This window comes from Falco cherrug, chromosome 11, assembly GCF_023634085.1.
Source record: "Falco cherrug isolate bFalChe1 chromosome 11, bFalChe1.pri, whole genome shotgun sequence".
Taxonomy (NCBI): domain Eukaryota; kingdom Metazoa; phylum Chordata; class Aves; order Falconiformes; family Falconidae; genus Falco; species Falco cherrug.
Genome location: NC_073707.1, coordinates 5,729,097 through 5,749,147, shown reverse-complemented (window position 1 = coordinate 5,749,147; position 20,051 = coordinate 5,729,097). Strand labels below are relative to the sequence as shown.

The 20,051-nt window shown below is 59.4% G+C and overlaps 2 protein-coding genes across 2 annotated transcripts; one reads left to right on the top strand and one right to left on the bottom strand.

Moving 5' to 3' along the window:
* Nucleotides 1–3,582: 3,582 nt before the first annotated feature.
* On the top strand, nt 3,583–10,102 carry PFKL (phosphofructokinase, liver type). Its single transcript, XM_055723993.1, has 22 exons — nt 3,583–3,715; nt 4,139–4,212; nt 4,301–4,378; nt 4,471–4,660; nt 4,862–5,027; nt 5,110–5,154; nt 5,229–5,337; nt 5,661–5,756; nt 5,837–5,929; nt 6,292–6,417; nt 6,530–6,594; nt 6,773–6,836; nt 6,923–7,069; nt 7,184–7,254; nt 7,353–7,440; nt 7,571–7,723; nt 7,863–8,027; nt 8,240–8,301; nt 8,660–8,771; nt 8,852–8,951; nt 9,083–9,188; nt 9,274–10,102. Exons 1-22 carry the CDS (start codon nt 3,631–3,633, stop codon nt 9,419–9,421), a joined length of 2,343 nt encoding a protein of 780 aa, XP_055579968.1. The 5' UTR covers nt 3,583–3,630; the 3' UTR covers nt 9,422–10,102.
* Nucleotides 10,103–12,739: 2,637 nt separating this feature from the next.
* CFAP410 (cilia and flagella associated protein 410) lies at nt 12,740–19,541 on the bottom strand. The gene is made up of 7 exons (XM_055723925.1): nt 19,396–19,541; nt 18,726–18,744; nt 18,007–18,053; nt 16,974–17,203; nt 16,168–16,339; nt 15,429–15,522; nt 12,740–13,820 (listed from the first exon to the last, which is right to left on the bottom strand). The coding sequence occupies exons 1-7, from the start codon at nt 19,524–19,526 to the stop codon at nt 13,695–13,697; spliced, it is 819 nt and encodes a 272-aa protein (XP_055579900.1). The 5' UTR covers nt 19,527–19,541; the 3' UTR covers nt 12,740–13,694.
* Between the last annotated feature and the right edge of the window lie 510 nt (nt 19,542–20,051).

The window sequence follows — 20,051 nt, the reverse complement described above, 5'->3', positions numbered from 1 at the left end:
CAGCATGGTATGGCGCAGTATGGCACAGTATGGTGTGGTACAGCTCAGTACAGCACAGTATGGCGCAGTACAGCATGGTATGGTGCGGTATGGCACAGTATGGTGTGGTACGGCACAGTATGGTGTGGTACAGCTCAGTACAGCACAGTATGGCGCAGTACAGCATGGTATGGCGCAGTATGGCACAGTATGGTGTGGTACAGCTCAGTACAGCACAGTATGGCGCAGTACAGCATGGTATGGCGCAGTATGGCACAGTATGGTGTGGTACAGCTCAGTACAGCACAGTATGGCGCAGTACAGCATGGTATGGCGCAGTATGGCACAGTATGGTGTGGTACAGCTCAGTACAGCACAGTATGGCGCAGTACAGCATGGTATGGCGCAGTATGGCACAGTATGGTGTGGTACAGCTCAGTACAGCACAGTATGGCGCAGTACAGCATGGTATGGCACAGTATGGCACAGTATGGTGTGGTACAGCTCAGTACAGCACAGTATGGCGCAGTGCAGCATGGTATGGTGCAGTATGGCACAGTATGGTGTGGTACAGCTCAGTACAGCACAGTATGGCGCAGTACAGCATGGTATGGCGCAGTATGGCACAGTATGGTGTGGTACAGCTCAGTACAGCACAGTATGGCGCAGTACAGCATGGTATGGCGCAGTATGGCACAGTATGGTGTGGTACAGCTCAGTACAGCACAGTATGGCGCAGTACAGCATGGTATGGCGCAGTATGGCACAGTATGGTGTGGTACAGCTCAGTACAGCACAGTATGGCGCAGTACAGCATGGTATGGCGCAGTATGGCACAGTATGGTGTGGTACAGCTCAGTACAGCACAGTATGGCGCAGTACAGCATGGTATGGCGCAGTATGGCACAGTATGGTGTGGTACAGCTCAGTACAGCACAGTATGGCGCAGTACAGCATGGTATGGCGCAGTATGGCACAGTATGGTGTGGTACAGCTCAGTACAGCACAGTATGGCGCAGTACAGCATGGTATGGCGCAGTATGGCAGAGTATGGTGTGGTACAGCTCAGTACAGCACAGTATGGCGCAGTGCAGCATGGTATGGCGCAGTATGGCACAGTATGGTGTGGTACAGCTCAGTACAGCACAGTATGGCGCAGTACAGCATGGTATGGCGCAGTATGGCACAGTATGGTGTGGTACAGCTCAGTACAGCACAGTATGGCGCAGTACAGCATGGTATGGTGTGGTATGGCAAAGTAGGGCACAATATGACACGGCATGACACAGTATGGCACCATATGGTGCAGTATGGCATAGTATGGCACACTATGGAACTGCATAGTTTCGTATGGCACACAAGGCACAGTACAGCACCACATGGTGCAGTATGGTGTGGTATGGTATGGTGCAGTATGGCATGGTATAGCACCACATGGCACGGTATGGCACAGTGTGGCACAACATGGTTGCTATATGGCACAGCACGACGCAATATGGTGCCGTATGGCACAGCATGGCACAGTATGGCGCATTATGGGACGGTATGGCACAGTATAGCACCACATGGTGCAGTATGGCACCGCATGGCACAGTATGGTGTGGTATGGTGCAGCATGGCACTGCATGGCACAGTATGGTGTGGTATGGCACTGCAAGGCACAGTGTGGTGTGGTATGGCACAGTATGATGGTATGGCGCAGTATGATGGTATGGTGCAGTATGGCACTGTATGGCACGGTATGGTGTGATATGGCACAGTATGGTGTGGTATGGCTTAGTGTGATCGTATGGTGCAGTATGGCACCACATGGCACGGTATGGTGTGATATGGCGGAGAATGGTGTGGTATGGTGCAGTATAGTGTGGTATGGCACAGTATGGCACCGCATGGTGCAGTATGGCACAATATGGTGTGGTATGGTGCAGTATAGTGTGGTATGGCACAGATGGCACCGCATGGTGCAGTACGGCACAATATGGTGTGGTATGGTGCAGTATAGTGTGGTATGGCACAGATGGCACCGCATGGTGCAGTATGGCACAATATGGTGTGGTATGGTGCAGTATGGCACCGCACAGTATGGTGTGGTATGGCTTAGTGTGATCGTATGGTGCAGTATGGCACCGCATGGCACAGTATGGTGTGATATGGCGCAGAATGGTGTGGTATGGTGCAGTATAGTGTGGTATGGCACAGATGGCACCGCATGGTGCAGTATGGCACAATATGGTGTGGTATGGTGCAGTATAGTGTGGTATGGCACAGATGGCACCGCATGGTGCAGTACGGCACAATATGGTGTGGTATGGTGCAGTATAGTGTGGTATGGCACAGATGGCACCGCATGGTGCAGTACGGCACAATATGGTGTGGTATGGTGCAGTATAGTGTGGTATGGCACAGATGGCACCGCATGGTGCAGTACGGCACAATATGGTGTGGTATGGTGCAGTATAGTGTGGTATGGCACAGATGGCACCGCATGGTGCAGTACGGCACAATATGGTGTGGTATGGTGCAGTATAGTGTGGTATGGCACAGATGGCACCGCATGGTGCAGTACGGCACAATATGGTGTGGTATGGTGCAGTATAGTGTGGTATGGCACAGATGGCACCGCATGGTGCAGTACGGCACAATATGGTGTGGTATGGTGCAGTATAGTGTGGTATGGCACAGATGGCACCGCATGGTGCAGTACGGCACAATATGGTGTGGTATGGTGCAGTATAGTGTGGTATGGCACAGATGGCACCGCATGGTGCAGTATGGCACAATATGGTGTGGTATGGTGCAGTATGGCACCGCACAGTATGGTGTGGTATGGCTTAGTGTGATCGTATGGTGCAGTATGGCACCGCATGGCACAGTATGGTGTGATATGGCGCAGAATGGTGTGGTATGGTGCAGTATAGTGTGGTATGGCACAGATGGCACCGCATGGTGCAGTATGGCACAATATGGTGTGGTATGGTGCAGTATAGTGTGGTATGGCACAGATGGCACCGCATGGTGCAGTACGGCACAATATGGTGTGGTATGGTGCAGTATAGTGTGGTATGGCACAGATGGCACCGCATGGTGCAGTACGGCACAATATGGTGTGGTATGGTGCAGTATAGTGTGGTATGGCACAGATGGCACCGCATGGTGCAGTACGGCACAATATGGTGTGGTATGGTGCAGTATAGTGTGGTATGGCACAGATGGCACCGCATGGTGCAGTACGGCACAATATGGTGTGGTATGGTGCAGTATAGTGTGGTATGGCACAGATGGCACCGCATGGTGCAGTACGGCACAATATGGTGTGGTATGGTGCAGTATAGTGTGGTATGGCACAGATGGCACCGCATGGTGCAGTACGGCACAATATGGTGTGGTATGGTGCAGTATGGCACCGCACAGCATGGTATGGTGCGCCACGGCGCACTGTGGTGTGATATGGCGCAGTATGGCACCACATGGCGCAGACTGGCACAATATGGTGTGGTACGGCGCAGCATGGCCCCGCATGGCGCGGTATGGCAGAGTTTGGCACAACATGGCGGGGCGGGGCCGAGGGCGGGGCCGGGGCCGGGGGCGGGGCCGCCGCGGGGCGTGTCCCGGCGGGGCGGGGTCGGCGGCGCCGGTGCCGGGAGCGCAGCGATGGCGGCGGCGGAGCTGGAGCGGCTGCGGATGGCGGGGGCCGGCATGGCCATTGCCGTGCTCACCAGCGGCGGCGACGCGCAAGGTGGGGCGGGGGAGCGGGGCCGGGGCCGGGCGGGAGCGGGGCCGGGGCCGGGGCCGGGCGGGAGCGGCATCCGCGGGGCCTCGGGGCGCGCAGCCGGGACGCGGCCCACGCTCCTGCCCGGGAGCCCGCGGCGGGGGAGGGGACGGACGGGCACCCCCCTCCCGTGTGTCCCCGACGCACGGGAAGGGTCGCCGCGGCCCACCCGCGCCACCTCCCCGTGCCCAGCCCCGAGCACCCGCCGTGGGGGGTCGCGGCCCCCCGGGATGGCTGACGGGTCTCGCTCACCTGCATCTGCCACCCGTGCGCGGAGCTCCCCGGTCTCTGGGCCCCCCCACTCGAGGGGGCGGGACACCCCTGGGATCCGGTGCCCTGTGGGGTGTGGGGCCCCTCGAGGTCACCCTGGCTCACCTCTCGCTTTGCCAGGGATGAACGCCGCCGTCCGCGCCGTCACCCGCATGGGGATATACGTGGGAGCCAAGGTCTTCCTTATCTACGAGGTTGGGGCACCCCCATGCTCCCCATCACGGGTGGGGGGCAGCTGCCCCCCCTGTGCCGGGGTCCCCCTCACCCCCATCTTCTTCGCAGGGCTACGAGGGGCTGGTGGAGGGGGGTGACAACATCAAGCAAGCCAACTGGCTCAGCGTCTCCAACATCATCCAGCTGGTGAGGCTCACCGGTGGGGACCCCCAAATCCAACCACCACCCCCAAAAAAAGCTACATGACAAGCTGTGCCCCCCCCCCTTTTCCTCTGCAGGGCGGGACGGTGATTGGCAGTGCCCGCTGCAAGGCCTTCACCACCCGCGCGGGCCGGCTGCGGGCCGCCCGTAACCTGGTGGAGCACGGCATCACCAACCTCTGCGTCATCGGCGGGGACGGCAGCCTGACGGGCGCCGACATCTTCCGCTCTGAGTGGGGTGGGCTGCTGGAGGAGCTGGTCCAAGATGGTGGGTGACCCCCCCTCCCACACGCACTGGGTGGGGAGAGTGAAAGCATTCAAAGGGTGCTGAGCTCCAGAGGTGCCACCCTGTCACTGTGACCCCCAGGGAGGGCTGGGCTCCTCCGCTGCTCGGCAGGATCCGGCCCGATGCTGGTGGGGGATGGGGGCACCCCAAAATAACCAGTGGCACGGCGGTCCCCCCCGGCAGGGCAGATCAGCGAGGAGGTGGCACGGGAGAACTGCCGCCTGAACATCGTGGGGCTGGTGGGCTCCATCGACAACGACTTCTGCGGCACCGACATGACCATCGGCACCGACTCGGCGCTGCACCGCATCATGGAGGTGATTGACGCCATCACCACCACGGCGCAGAGGTGAGCGGGCTTGGGGCTGGGGGCTGGACCCCCCTGGAGCATCGCACCCACCTTCCTTCTCCTCCCACCCATGTCCTTGCAGCCACCAGCGGACGTTCGTGCTGGAGGTGATGGGCCGCCACTGTGGGTAAGCCCCTGCGGTGCGACGGGGTGCCACGTTCGGGGGCCAGGCCTGGTGCTGCCACCGCCGTGTCCCCCCAGGTACCTGGCGCTGGTGTCCGGATTGGCCTCGGGCGCCGACTGGCTCTTCATCCCTGAGTCCCCTCCGGAGGACGGCTGGGAGGACCTCATGTGTGAGAGGCTTGGGGAGGTGAGGGGGGGGTTCCTAAGGTCCTGTCCCCGTTTTCACCCCAGAGCATCCCCGCAGGCACCCGGGCTGAGCCCCACAGCCGGTGCCCAGCCCCTGCGAAGCTTCGGGAGCTCCCACCATTGTCCCTGTGAAACGGGGCACTCAGCCGAGCGCAAATCCAGCCCTCGCGTGCCAGGGGCACCGCTGGCTCAGGGGCTCAGCCACCCTGAGCCTGAGCCCCGCCCCCAGGCAGCAGCTGGTGGCAAGCGGGGGAGGGTGCTCAGGCTCGGCCGCCGGTGAGTTTTGGCTAAGCCGTGGCAGCTCTTTTTCTCCCCTCACACCAGACACGCAGCAGAGGGTCGCGGCTCAACATCATCATCATTGCCGAGGGTGCCATCGACCGCAGTGGCAAACCCATCTCCTCCAACTACGTGAAGGATGTAAGCGCCCGCTCTGGCACCCACTCCGGCACCCAGGGTGACTGGCGGGTCCCCAGCATGACATCCTCTCTTCTCCGCAGCTGGTGGTGCAACGCTTGGGCTTTGACACGCGGGTCACCGTCCTCGGCCACGTCCAGCGCGGAGGGACCCCGTCAGCCTTTGACCGTGTGCTGGTAGGTCCTGGGGGAGGACATGGAGCGGGGGTCACCCTGCAGAAAGCAGCAGGCTGGTGGGGAGCCCGGCTCCTGCATTCCCTCTGCCTGTTGCAAAGGACTTGAGGCTCAGACGGCCCCCGCAGGGGTGGCCCCCGCTGTGCCGAGCAGAGCCGCATGCCCAGGTCCCCTCATTTGCTGCAAATTTCACGGGTTGTTGAAATGAAACCAGCAGCTCTCTGGCTGTGAGTTGGGTGTGCCAGCAGCCGCCTGGTTTCCAAGGTCATGGGAGCATCCCTGTGTGAGCACAGGGGAGCATCCCGCCTGGCTGGCGTGGGTGGCCCCAGCGTCACGAGGCAGCGGGTGCCCCTTGCCTGTTGCAGAGCAGCAAGATGGGGATGGAGGCGGTGATGGCGTTGCTGGAGGCCACGCCGGACACCCCCGCCTGCGTGGTGAGCCTCTCGGGGAACCAGTCAGTGCGGCTGCCACTCATGGAGTGCGTCCAGGTGGTGAGTATCGGGGCGGGGGGTGTGTGTCAGGCACGCCAGCCCGCTGGGTGGGGGTCCTGCTCCCCTCCCCATAAGCGTGGGTGTCACGGTGCTGCATCTCTCCTCCCCCAAGACAAAGGACGTGCAGAAGGCCATGGATGAGAAGAGGTTTGAGGAGGCCATCCAGCTCCGTGGGAGGTGAGGAGTGGGGACCGGGATGGGGGGGAGACATCCCTATGGAGTGGCCAAAAGGACATGCTGGTCTGGAGGCTTCTCCCTTGGGGGGGAACCATGGGCTCCTGCAGCTGGGAGGGCATCCCCCCCCACGCCTCGGGGTCCAGGCGCCCCTCGGGGCCACGCCGCCTTGTCCTTGCAGGAGCTTTGAGAACAACTGGAACATCTACAAGCTGCTGGCACACCAGAAACCGGCACAGGAGAAGGTAAGGAGGGATGAGGAGCAGCAGGGGACATCATCCCTGCCTTGGGAACACACACCAACGTGCCATCCCCATCTCTGTCCCTGCAGAGCCCCTTCAGCCTGGCCATCCTGAATGTGGGTGCCCCCGCCGCCGGCATGAACGCTGCCGTCAGGTCGGCCGTGCGGATCGGCATCTGCCAGGGGCACACCATCTACGTGGTGAGCGACGGCTTCGAGGGCTTGTCCAAGGGGCAGGTAAGGGGGACGGTGAGCCTGGGTGCTGCGGGTTTCCCAAGGGGGTGGGTTTGGGCTTGGAGGGCAGCGGCAGGCTGCTTCTGCCATCCTAAAACCGAGCGCTGCTGCTTGCAGATCCGTGAGGTGGGCTGGCACGACGTGGCGGGCTGGCTGGGACGTGGCGGGTCCATGCTGGGCACCAAGCGGTAAGTGCAGCCCCAGGGGGCTGGGAGGGGGGTGGCAGGGAGGGGAGGGGACACCCCTGTCCTCACCCCACGGCCTCTCCTCCCCTTCCCTACCGCAGGACGCTGCCCAAGACCTGCATGGAAAAGATTGTGGAGAACGTGCGGAAATTCAACATCCAGGGGCTGCTGGTCATCGGGGGGTTTGAGGTGTGGGGGCATCCTCAGCTCTGGTTTGTGGGGCTGCCGGCATCGCGGGCGGCGCAGGCCACCCCGGGCCACCCCTTCTGGGATGTGGATCCGGCCCCAGGGCATCTCCCGAGTCCTCGGCTCCTTGCAGGCGTACGAGGGGGTGCTGCAGCTGGTGGAGGCCCGCGGGCAGTACGAGGAGCTCTGCATCATCATGTGCGTCATCCCTGCCACCATCAGCAACAACGTGCCGGGGACCGACTTCAGCCTGGGCTCGGACACAGCTGTCAACGCGGCCATGGAGGTGAGGGAGGGCAGGGGGCAGCTCGCTGGGTCCCAGGTCCTGCCATGTTGTGGGATGGCATGCGGGAACGAACCAGCGTCCCATCCCGGGCAGCAAGGACAGGTTTTCCTGGTGTGACCCCCGGCTTCTCCTGGTGCAGAGCTGTGACCGCATCAAGCAGTCGGCCTCAGGCACCAAGCGCCGCGTCTTCATCGTGGAGACAATGGGGGGCTACTGCGGGTACCTGTCGACTGTCACTGGCATTGCAGTGGGCGCCGACGCCGCCTACGTCTATGAAGATCCCTTCACCATCCATGACCTGAAGGTGAGCAGAGTAGGAGCTGCTTTCTGGCAGCATCGTTTGGGTAAAATAGGATGGAAAACTGGGAAAGGGAAGGCTCCGAGGCAGGGCAGAGTTTGGAGGAACATGGCCAAGCCCCGTGAAGCTGCTGGGTTGATGTTAGTGGCACTTGGGTCCAAACAAGAGGACCAGAGGGACCCAGGATGGCTGCCAGCATCCTGGCGTTCATCTTGCAGGCCAACGTGGAACATTTGACTGACAAAATGAAGACGGATATCCAGAGAGGGCTGGTACTGCGGTGAGTTGGGGACGCCTGGGGTCACTCACTGAAAAACCCAGCCCTGTGGCAGGGAGCAAGGCCAGAGCTGAGCCCTTCCCGTGGCCAGAGACAGTCCCTGAGTGCAGCGAGGTTTGGCACGGTGGGCGCGTGGCATCCTGCCCGGGGTTGCCACGCTCGGCCAGAGGGATGGTCCTGTGCTGGATGCCTCTGCTGCTGTCCCCACCCTGCCCCAGCATCCTGGGCCGATGGGCTGGCGCTCTGGGCCTCAGGTAGAACAAAACCCAGCAAAAATAGGTGTTTAGGGGAGCACAGAGGGACCCCTTGGGGATGCCAGATTGTGGAGCAGCCCCCCCAATCCCTTCCCTCTGCTCCCCAGCAATGAGAAGTGCCACGAGCACTATACCACCGAGTTCCTCTACAACCTCTACTCGTCTGAGGGCAAAGGCATCTTTGACTGCAGGATTAACGTTCTGGGCCACCTCCAGCAGGTACAGGGGACAGGGCAACATGGGCCACTGCTTTCCCCAAGACTTGGATGGGCCTGACATCACCATGTCTTTGTCCCCAGGGGGGAGCCCCAACCCCCTTTGACCGCAACTACGGGACCAAGCTGGGAGTGAAGGCGGTGCTGTGGATGTCAGAGAAGCTGGAGGAGGTCTATCGTAAGGGTGAGCCGAGGGCTGTGGGTTCTGTGGTGGGGTGTGGGGAGGCTGGTGGCACCGGGCAGCCCCTGCTGCTCTGGTCTTGGCCACTTGGCCCCCGGCAAGGCAGCCACAGTCGACAGTGTCCTCCTACCCAGGGCGTGTGTTTGCCAACTCGGGAGACTCTGCCTGCGTGATCGGGCTCAGGAAGAAGGTGGTGGCCTTCAGCCCCGTGACGGAGCTCAAGAAAGTCACTGATTTTGAGTAAGTCCCATCCCCATGTCCCAGCAGTTCACCAGGTCCCAGGGGGACCTTCCCAGGTTCTAGAGCCATGTCTCCCCCTGCGCAGGCACAGGCTGCCCCAGGAGCAGTGGTGGCTGAACCTGCGGCTGATGCTGAAGATGCTCGCCAACTACCAGATCAGCCTGACCGAGTACATCTCGGGGAAGATGGAGCACGTCACCCGCCGCACACTCAGCATTGAGAAGGGCTTCTAGTCCCACCAGCCCAAGCCGTAGCCCCCACCCACATCCTCTCCATCCCCACGTGCTGCTCGGGGAGCGCCGGGTCTCCCCTGTTCTCAGTAGCCGTGTAGCTTCGCCATCAACCCCTTAAAGCAGGCAGAGCCTGGCTGTGGCTCCCAAAACAGCACAGTCCTGCCCCAGGTGGCTGGTCCAGGGTCTGATCCCTGTGCAGACGCAGAAAAGAGGTGTTGCTAGAGCCCAGCTGCGGAGCCCAGACCCTTAATCTTCCCTTGGTAGTTTATTGCTGTTATTTAATGATGGGGTATCTTGATTCCTTATGTAGCGGCTTGACCGCCTGAGCCAACTGCTGCTTTTAGTCACCTGCCTTGCGCGCAGGAGGGAAGCTGAGGAGGATACGCCGCCATCCTGGAGCGGGTAGGGGCTGGTTCCAGGGGCTTTCGGCTGCCCCGTGAGGTAAAGCTCCATCCTCCCGTGGCATTTGCCCAATGGCATGTCTGGAGGGCGCAGCACAGAGTACCGGGCCAGGCAAGCCCCTCTTCCCTGGCCACCTTGCATGACGCTTGGCTGTGACCGTCACTGTGTGGCCTCGGGTGCCATGCCTGTCATCTCACCACTGCTCTGTGACACTCCCAAATCTTGTACTGTTCGCAGCGCTGCTCTCCTCCTCTAGAGATAAAACCCGCTGGAGCCAAACCTGCCTCGCTGGAGAGTGGTCATTGTGCGCCAAGTCCCCGTGGGAAGGGAAGCGGGGGCAGACCGGGGGTTAGGGTTGGGGGGACAGTCCCCATGAACAAAGCCAGATGGTCTCCCAGAGCTGGATTAATGCTGGGCCAGGAGGTTTCCCTGCTTCTGTCCTCAAAGCCCGAGAGAGCGGGACCGCAGGCGGCCTCTGCCTTGCCGGGCCGTGGCGGTTGCAAGGTCAGCATCCCTCTGCAGGCAGACTTCGCAATCCCAGAGAAGAATTGCTTCTTCCTTGTTTTGGTTCCCACCTTCAAAGAAAGCGCAGAAGTGATTTATGGAGGCGAGATGTTTGTTAAGGCAGTTTCTCAGGGCAGTTGCCAAGCGGGCCGGCTCCCACGTGCAGCACTCGGGCTTGGCTGCGCTGCGCCGCGCTCGGCCGCTGCCGGCCGGCTGTGCGTGTGCATCGCCCCTTTCCCAGGCCACTTCCCTCCTGGGGCTTTCGGCTGACAGCTCCAGCCTCTGAGGCCTTGCCAGCACCAAGATGCATCACAGTCTTTTGGGTCAAACACACAGTTATTTTTTCCTCCAGCAAGTTGTCCCCAAGTGCCAAGTCCCTGCTTTCAGTGCTTTTCCTCTAGTTGGCCACGTTACTTGTTTTAGGCTCCGGAGGAAGATGGTAATTTCTTCATCTTCCCTGCCAGAGCTGGACACACAGCAAGAGCAGACCTTGCTGACGGGAGGCTGCATCACGGCTCTTCCCAGGCGAGTATCTGCTGTGGGGACCCCAGGCAGACCTGGCCGCTCCTCCCAGTGCCAGCAATGGGAAACAGGCTCTTCCACCATCCCACATCTGAGGAGCCCCGACTGGCTCCTGTGCAGGACCTCACATCAGCCAGGGACCATCCCGCGCTGTGCTGTCCCCCACACCTGCCCCACCGCTGGCCTCCAGGACCCCCGCGGTTGGCCTGGACACAAATTGTGCTGGATCCGGACCCGCGGACGGACAGCCGCTGGCACAGGCGGAGACCGGGAAACATCTGCCCTCGCTGCTCCATATCCCCTGCTGGGGCGGGTCAGGGCGAAAGCAGGTCACACCACACAGCTCTTGGCAGCCGCCCTCCAGCAGCCGGGTGCAGGGTGTTAATGGGGAAGGGGGTGTCCCCACGCTCAGGCCAGCTTCGCATTTGGATGCACTTGGGGACAGGGGTCACTGGAGCCTTCGCACCTCATTTCCACTCAAAAAAGCCTGGAGCGCCAGATCCCAGATCCCTTGGCGGGTGGGGGGGGGGGAGATGGACAGGGACAGCCCCAGCATCCTGCAGGGGGGCAACCACCCTGTGTGCTGCTAGAACGAGCAGTAGGGGATGCGGTGACGGTGCACCCAGGCACGGCCAGCCCAGCCCCGGCTGCCCCCCGGCCCTGAGGAGAGGCAGAGCAAAAAAGCTATGAGCATCTTCAGCGAAAGGCAGGCTGCCAGGCCCCCAGAGGGAAGAGGCCAGCCCCCCCCTGGGCTGTTCCGAGGGTGTGCGGGATCAGGGTCACCCTGCGAGGAGCAGTCGGGAGCACCCAGGGCAGCTCACCCGGCCCCAGGAGCACCCGCCCCAGCCAAGCGTGACAAGCGCAGCACGTAGGCAGCGAGCTCTGCTCGGGGACAGTCGTGCAGTCAGGGATTAACAGCCAGAGTTCTCCAGCGCGGAGGGGAGGAACGGTGCCAGAGCAGCCTCAGGCCACGGCAGTTGCTCCATTAGCTGCCCTGATGACAAGCCATGACACTTGCTTTGATCACTCTCCTCCCAGCAAAGCTGGGGGGTCTGGCTCCCCTGTCCCCTGACACAGACAGGCGCGACTACTGCCACCGAGCAGGCTGTCGAGGCAGCCTGGGAGAGGACGTGCCCTCAGCACAAGGGCAAGATGCAAACAAGATGACGGGTATGTCTCTCAGGCCCTGGCTGTCAAGGAAAGTCTGGTACATTATAAATCACACTGGCTATTTAAACGCAGCTGGGTTTAATGCAGAAGGCAAGAACTAGGTCATTTGAGGAGTTAAAGGCATCAGCAATCTTCATCCAAGTGACGAGGGTCAAACTGTGCCCCTTCCCACCAAGGTCAAGTAAACAGGCCTGTGGACACAGGCTGTCACCATCCCCGAGGAGCGTTCCTCACAGCAGCATGACCCGGCGCACGGGTGCTCGGACCCCCGTACAAACTGGGATAGCAGGGATGCGGACACGCCACCCCACCTCACACAGGGCCAGGGTCTGCAGCCGAGCGGCACAGAGGGGCCGCGTCCTGTGCCTCGGAGGCCACTGCCCTGCCTGGGTGGGCTCTGTGCCTCTGCCATGAGCAAGTGAGCTTTGCCCGCTGCCTCTTTTGCTTCCTGCACTCGGCGGGGACTTGTGGCCGCAAGGTTCCCAAATAGCACAGCCCCTTTGAAAAGCAGCCCCTGCAGCAGCTCGGTGCAGAATCAACCAGCGCCGGGGGCGAGCGAGCCCTTTGACGGGTCCAGTGAAGCGGGAAGACGCAGGGGCCCACAGCGCTGCTCCTGCTCCGCAGGGCTAACAATGCAAGCCATGAACCAGACATAATGGAGCAATGCCCAGAGTCAGTTGTTCTCGCTATGTTTGCTGAACCCCAGCCACAGCTTACACGTCCGAGAGGGATAATTGGTTTTATTTGGTATGTCACAACATTTTCATTTGTATTTAGCGGCTCTACAAAATCTTAGTAAATGCAGCTTTTTCAGTTACACAGAAATGCCACCCTCGATGCCTGCGCAAACCTGACAGTAACGCTTGGCTTGTTTTCTCCTAAAAACGCACAGGGGCGTTTTATTCTAATGTTGTTTCCTTAAGATGCCTACAGGGGCATGTGGGGGTGAGAGTACAGCTGAGCATTCAGGATCTAGGAGAGAGTCATTTGTTTCACCTAGGCTGCACCGAGCTTTTCTTTGGTCCGCCTGACCGCCAAGTCAGGTGCTACATGCACTAACAAGCACCAGAAGTCATGAGTTGAATGTAAATTAGGAATTTGACATTGACCTTCAAAATCTGCACCAGACAGTTCTGGGTGATCATTTCAGGCAGCATCTCCCCGACAGACTTCACAAAACAAACTCTGTGGTAGAAACTGCCTTCAGAGCCTGCAAACACACAGGGGCTGGCTGCTGGTTAGTCTGACAGGGAGCCACTGACAAGCAGTGACCTTTCTAGCTGGCAGCAGGCTTGGCCAAGCCCCCTTCGATCGCGCAGCACAGCAGCACCTCTCACTGCGGCCCCGCTCGCTTTTGCTTTGCTGATTTACCGGCAGCTCCCATCAAACAGCCCCAGTGACATGAGACACAGACGTTAACTGAGCCTGTTACACAAGCAGGAAAGCTCCCGCAAGCCAGGTCAGGTGCTGCCCGCCCCAGTGTGACATACACAGCTGGGGGTGATGTCGGGAGCTACGGGGCAGGGGCAGCCAGCAGCACCCCGTTCCAGCCCCTCCGCAGGGGAAACACAGCGGGAAACACGGAGGCTTTGGCTGCAGCCAGGCATGTGTGGGCAGAATGGTGCTGCGGGGCTGGGGCTGGCTGGTGCTCCAGGGAGGTTTGTAATGGGCACTGTCACTCCTCCTGCAGCTCCTTCTTCCGAAACGCCTGCAGTCTCCTCCCCACCGTCTGCTGGACTATCTCCAGACCCTCCGTGTCCAGTTCCTTCATGAGAAGCAGGATGGCATTCAGGACATTGTTCTGTCGGGACGAGAAAGACAATGCTTTACACAAGCATGTTAACACCAGCCCAGAAAAAGACACTTGATTTTCAAAGTTGCTCTTTCTAGGAACACCACCACCACCACAGCCGGCCATTTGCAACAGCCACCTGCAGCTACAGGGACAGAACGACCAAGCCCTCGGGGCAAACACCGACAGAGACGTGTCAGGAGGTGAACTGGAATGCAGGACAAACCCATCCGCCCAGTCCTGCACCGACTGCCCACATGCCTCTGGCTCCCCGCCACCCTCCCAACGGGCTTCTGTGAGGAAAGGCGCACACAAGAGTGCAAGAGCAGCCGCCCTCTCTCTCCAGCGTGACTACATGTAGGATGGGAAAGGACAGGAACCTTCTGATCTGAGGAATAAGAAGAGCCTGTAGAATTGTGAAAGCGTGAGCTGGGAGGAACGCTTGAAGGCCTTCAGCCCAGCCCCCGCACTGACACAGGACTACTGCCAGCACCAGACCATGGCTCTGTCAAACCATGTCTTGCAAAACTCCAGGGAGACATTCTGCAGCCTCCTAAATAACTGTACTTCTAGGGAAAATATTTTTTCTAACATCCAACATGAACCTCCCCTGCTGCAATCTGTGGCCATTTCCCCTTTAATGTTTTCTTTTCCTGAAGGCCAAAGCCCGTGGGTACTACTCGTGATGCTGCAAAGTGATTCACTCAAGTGTTCACTCATAAAACGTGAACAGAGATCGCAGGCAACTAACATCAGAATGAGGCAGAACGTGGTCTAGATCTCACTTTGGCCTCCCTGCACCAATTGAAGTGATGGCGCTCAGCCCAACAGACAGCAATTCCCAGCTGAACAACCAAGATCCATGAAGTTCATCCAAGGCTACACCACGGAAGGGGCTGAGGAACCACCTAAGCTCTCAATGAAGCAACCTCCCCCTAGGCCGACAGTCTACCAGCTGCATTTCAGCTGCTGCCCATCCAGCACGTGTTCCTAGCACAACCCCAGGGAAGGGGCACACGTGAGCTTGTGTGCAGACAGACCAAGAGGACAAACTCCACTGGGCTTTCTTTATATTGCATGATGTCTTAAAGATAGAAGAGAATGGAGTATTTTCAGTTGGAATGGACCTACAAAGATCACCTAGTCCAACTGATGACCTGTCTGCTTCAGGGCTGACCAAAAGTTAAAGCATATTAAGGGCATTGTCCAAATGCTTCTTGAACACGTGACAGGCTTGGGACATGTCTACAGGGTGTGACCACCCTCCCGGTGAAGAAATGCTTCCTAATGTCCAGTCTGAACCTCCCGGGCACAGCTTTGAGCCATTCCTGTGTGTCCTGTCACCGGATCCCAGGGAGGAGAGCTCAGCACCTCCCTCTCCGTGTCCCCTCCCCAGGAAGCTGCAGACAGCAATGAGGTTGCCCCTCAGCCTCCTTTCCCCCTGAAATTAGACAAGCCCAGGTCCCTCGGCCACTCCTCACAGGACACACCTTCCAACCCTGTCCCCAGCTCGCTGCCCTCCTCCAGACGCGTTCAAGCACCTGAACGTCCTTCTGAAATGGGGGGGCCCAGAGCTGCACACAATGAAAAGCAATTTGGTCTTTAAAAGATACTCACTCTCTTCTTGCAGCTGCAGTCTGTCCCTCGAGGTGAAAAGGAGGAAAATTTATCCCTGGGAACAGGCTTCATACCAAGCTCCTCTCGAATTTTGCTAAGAAGGGGAAGAAGAGCAAACGTTATTATGACCAGCTGGGAGAACCTTACACTGCCAGGTGAATCCTTTCTAATCATGGGCAACCACGCAAGAAACATCCAGCTGAAGGACTCAAGGCACATCTATTCACACACCACAACACCCCAAGCAAAATTCCCACGTGAAGCAAGAACCTCACAGCTATAAAATATAAATGAGGATGCCGCCACAAGGAGTCTGCTTGCACCCCCACCTGGGGCAACAGGCTCCCGTGCCTGACACTAGCTGGGACTGCAGACTGTGTGACAGTGCACTGGAACAACACATGCCGCAGCGCTGACATGCGCCAAAGCGTGTCGCAGAAGCAGAGATAAGCAGGAATGGACTGGGGCTCACGCTTCAGAGAGGATCCATCTCTGTCCGCACATGCAGCTGACACTCGAGAGTAAGTACCCACCTACAGAAGAGCCTGTTTTGCAGATACAGAACCAGACCCACAAGTGCTATTAAACCAGCACAGCTCCACCACGGTAACTGGAACAACAGGAATCTGTGCCAGCCGCAGGCCTGGCCCACGGAGTATCAGGGTTGGCTGGCAGGGTCCTTTCATGCCACATGCGAGTTCAGCCCAGAAATCCTAACAGCTCACGAGTAAGCCCTCACTTTGTCTCCTCCAGACTGAAGTTCAGCAGTTCACTCTCAGTCTCTGTTGTGGATTCAGCAGCACTAGATACAGTGGACTCAGGGCAGCCGTTTTCCACATTCCTCCTAGCTGGTGGGGCCATGATCTCCTCACCATCAACCAGGGCCTGGGACAGTTCTTCCTCTGTCACAGCTGCAAAAACCAAAACAAAAGCCTGCTGCAACAAGCTCCAGCAGCCCAAGAACACAGCAGCTGTAACAGGGCAGGTACTGCTGCTACAGAGCTACATCACTGGGGTCTGGGCCAAAAAGTGTCCTTTGTACTGGCCTTTTGCTTTCGTCGTCCTCCTGCAGTAAAACCCGCAAAGGAGGACACTGGCAGCTGTCACCCATCTCACAAAGTCAGAAAGGTATCAGGGAGGGACGCAAACATGCTTTGTTATCTCTTGTCTCTGGAGAAGGCTCCAAAAGCTACCAAATTACTGCTACCAGATGGAAAAGCTTCTTTTTTTTTTTTTTAATGACAGCAGATCCAATTACAGAATCTTTGTTTTGCCACAGCAAAGAGTTCTAAAAAACCACTAATTAGTGGCACCATCTCCGCTACAATGAGGCTTTTAGTCCTGCTGGTGTTAACTCTGGCGCTGCAGGGAAGGGAAAGGAGAAAACAGAAGCGGTGGATCTTGCAGAAGGGATGCTCAACCTCTAACACATCCTGACTCAAGGAAGAGTCAAAGGATGCCTTAAAGAGAGGAACCAACACGTTACCGGTTTCCACGTCGCCCTGCCTGTAGCTTGGGGTTGTCCCTTTACCTGCAAGCACCCACCTTGGTTATCAAGCTTCTGCAGGCTGGGTAGGTTACGCAGCACCGTCATTCGGTAGCGGTGGGGGTCTGACCCACAACAGGGATTTTCAGACAGCCACAGGACCCTCAGCCGGGGTAGGTTTTTGAGGTAGAAGAGCTCATTTAGGCTTGTAATGTTGTTCTTCCTCAGATAGAGTTCACTCAGATTCTGGCACTGATTCAGCGGCTCGAGGTCTGAGATGCCATTCACGCTGAAGAGAGACAGTAGGGTCAGAGACCAGCAAGCTCACCCCTCCCTCGCTGTACTGTTTAGGTGGCAGCACAGCCCCTGTAGCACAGTGGCTTTCCAGCCCCCTTTCCTGCAACAGTTTCACTGAGGAGTCTCATCGTGGCACCTCACCGTGCCACAGCATGGCAACAGACATTCAGTGGGCTTATAGCATTTCATTGTTTTAAACAGGGGAAAGAATTAAAAAAGCAGGCTCTCCTCTCTCCTGATGATGAACAGCCTCTGCTTCCCCCTAACACCTGTCGCACCCGCACACGTTTCTGTAGCAGTTCCTCAGACTCGCTGAAGGAGAACCCATATAAGATTCCCAAGCGAAAAAGCTCAGATTCACAGACAGCACTGGGTCCGTGGGATCCCCAGCGTAGGTGAACGATGGGTGTGTTAGGGGGAGGCTTACAGAAATTAAAAGCTCTGTGAGGTCCATGAAGCATTTCAACAAGCATTCTGCAAACGGGCCCCATGCAGAGGCCCAGAAGATCCCCATCCAAACTACGGAATAGGACTTGGGGAGCAACAATCCTAAGAGGTTTATAACACTTCTCAAAACAGAGATTATTTTCTTGAGCAGCAAAGGGAAACGTGCATAGGAACCAGCAGAAGAATAATCATTTCTGCATCTCTGCTGCTTGAGAAATCAGGCATGAAGAGCCAGGCAGCTCAGATGCACAAGCACAGAAAAGTGGTAAGAAACCAAGGGACAAGGCACAGCCCCACGAGAAAGGCCATTTCCCCTGCCCTCTCCAAAGCTGGCAGTCTGTCATTCACCTGAACGTGATCACCTCAATGTTGGGCAAATCCCGGCATATCGATATCTGTGCAGGAAGAGACAGAAACAGCAATTTGACACTCCCAGAAAACAAATACAAATAAAAGCAATTTAAAATCACACACAAGGAAGATAAAAGCAAAACAGCAGTTTGGGTTTGCTTGAGTCTAACCCAAGCTTAACACCACCAGAGAGATTTGTTGCCATGGTCAGTGCAGAGTCAGCAGCTCCTCCACCCTCTCTGCCCAGCAGTGGAAGCGCAGACACCAGCATCACGTTGCTCTTCTGCTCCAGCAACTCCGCAGTCTCTGTGCTGGTTTTCCAGCCCCCAGACACAGGAGAGGATCCCTCCTACGCCAGACAGCCCTCTCCTAACAAGGGCACGTCATCCAAAGTCCCGAACAAATGACGCAGGACTCAGGGTCCCACTCTCTGGGGGTCTGCACAGGACCTCAGAGTGGAATTTTCCAAGTGCTCTCTCGAAACACCACCAATCGTTTTTATTTCTTTTTTTTTCCTATGAGATGCTAATCAATTCTGAAAAGCACTGCAGCTCACTGGCACCGGGCCAGCCCAAACCCAGGCCTGCGCCCTCCTCGGCGCCCTGTCAACCCCATCCTCTCCCCACACCGGCTGCTGGCTCAGGCTTCCCTCCGGCGGGGTGCGGGCTGGGGTCCACCACGGCCGCCCAGGCCCGGGAGCGCTGCGCCGTACTTACATCAGTCAGGTGGCTGCCCCTGCGGGAGGAGAGCAGGGGTCACCGGCGGCACGGCAGGGCCCAGCCCCCACCTGCTGCCCCCAGGCCTGGGCTGCACAGCCCCGGCCCAGCCCCACCACTGGCCTCCTTGTTCACCCCTTCGCAGGCCGCCTGCCCCCCCATCCCTGCCTGCCCCCTACCCCATCCCTGCCTGCCCCCCATCCCTGCCTGCCCCCCTACCCCATCCCTGCCTGCCCCCCAGCCCTGCCTGCCTCATTACCCCATCCCTGCCTGCCCCCCATCCCTGCCTGCCCCCCCATCCCTGCCTGCCCCCCATCCCTGCCTGCCCCCCCATCCCTGCCTGCCTCCCCATCCCTGCCTGCCCCCCTACCCCATCCCTGCCTGCCCCCCATCCCTGCCTGCCCCCCATCCCTGCCTGCCCCCCATCCCTGCCTGCCCCCCTACCCCATCCCTGCCTGCCCCCCAGCGCTGCCTGCCCCCCCAGCCCTGCCTGCCCCCCCCGCCCTTCCTCCCTACCCCAGCCCTGCCCGTCACCCCCCGTGCCCCCCAGCCCTGCCTGCTCCCTGTGGCCCAGGCCTGCCCGTCTCCCCGGGCCGGCTGCCGCCGCGGGCCCGACTGCGCGTCCCGGCCCGCCTCCCGCCCGGCCCCGGACCCCCCCGCCGGCGCCCACCAGCAGTTGAGGCGGCGGACGCCATCGAGCGCGGCCGCCTTGGCCCGCGCCAGCACGGCCGCCCGCGTCAGCCTCATGGCCGGGCCGGGCCGGGCCGCGGCGCCGCCGCCATCGCCAGGGGCGGGACCCATCCCCCGCGTAGGCTCCTCCCGGCCGGGGCGGGACGGGCCTTGGCACCGGGGCCCCGCGGGGCACTGGCCGGCCTCTCACCCGCAGCCTGGGCTGGGGGCCGGGCAGGGCAGGCCGGGCAGGCCGGGGGCCGGGCAGGGCAGGCCGGGCCGGGCAGGGTAGGGTAGGCTGGGCTGCGCAGGGCAGGGCTGGGCAGGGCCGAGGAGGCCGGGCAGGGTAGGACAGGCCGGGCCGGGCCGGGGCAGGGCAGGCCGGGCTGGGCAGGGCCGGGCAGGGTAGGGCAGGCCGGGCCGGGGCAGGGCAGGCCGGGCTGGGCAGGGCAGGGCAGGGCCGGGGCAGTTCTCCTCCGGTACCCGGCTGTGCTCGGGCTGTGGCCGCTGGGGCTGCCCGCAGCAGCTGGCTGCCCTGCAGCCCCCTGAGGCACAGTTTTACTTAATTACTTAATAGTTACGTGCAAATTGTATTACTAATTTCATTGCATGTTAATTAGGGAATATTGCGTACATATAGCTACACATTTACAGTAT

Coding starts and splice junctions, on each gene's coding strand:
- PFKL (XM_055723993.1), top strand. CDS start 3,631: ATGGCGGCGGCGGAGCTGGAGCGGCTGCGGATGGCGGGGGCCGGCATG. Junction 4,661..4,861: donor GGAGGAGCTGGTCCAAGATG/GTGGGTGACCCC, acceptor CCCCCCCGGCAG/GGCAGATCAGCGAGGAGGTG. Junction 6,418..6,529: donor TCATGGAGTGCGTCCAGGTG/GTGAGTATCGGG, acceptor TCCTCCCCCAAG/ACAAAGGACGTGCAGAAGGC.
- CFAP410 (XM_055723925.1), bottom strand. CDS start 19,526: ATGGGTCCCGCCCCTGGCGATGGCGGCGGCGCCGCGGCCCGGCCCGGC. Junction 16,340..16,973: donor GCAGAAGCTTGATAACCAAG/GTGGGTGCTTGC, acceptor TGGTTTTTGCAG/CTGTGACAGAGGAAGAACTG. Junction 13,821..15,428: donor ACTGCAGCTGCAAGAAGAGA/GTGAGTATCTTT, acceptor TCGTCCCGACAG/AACAATGTCCTGAATGCCAT.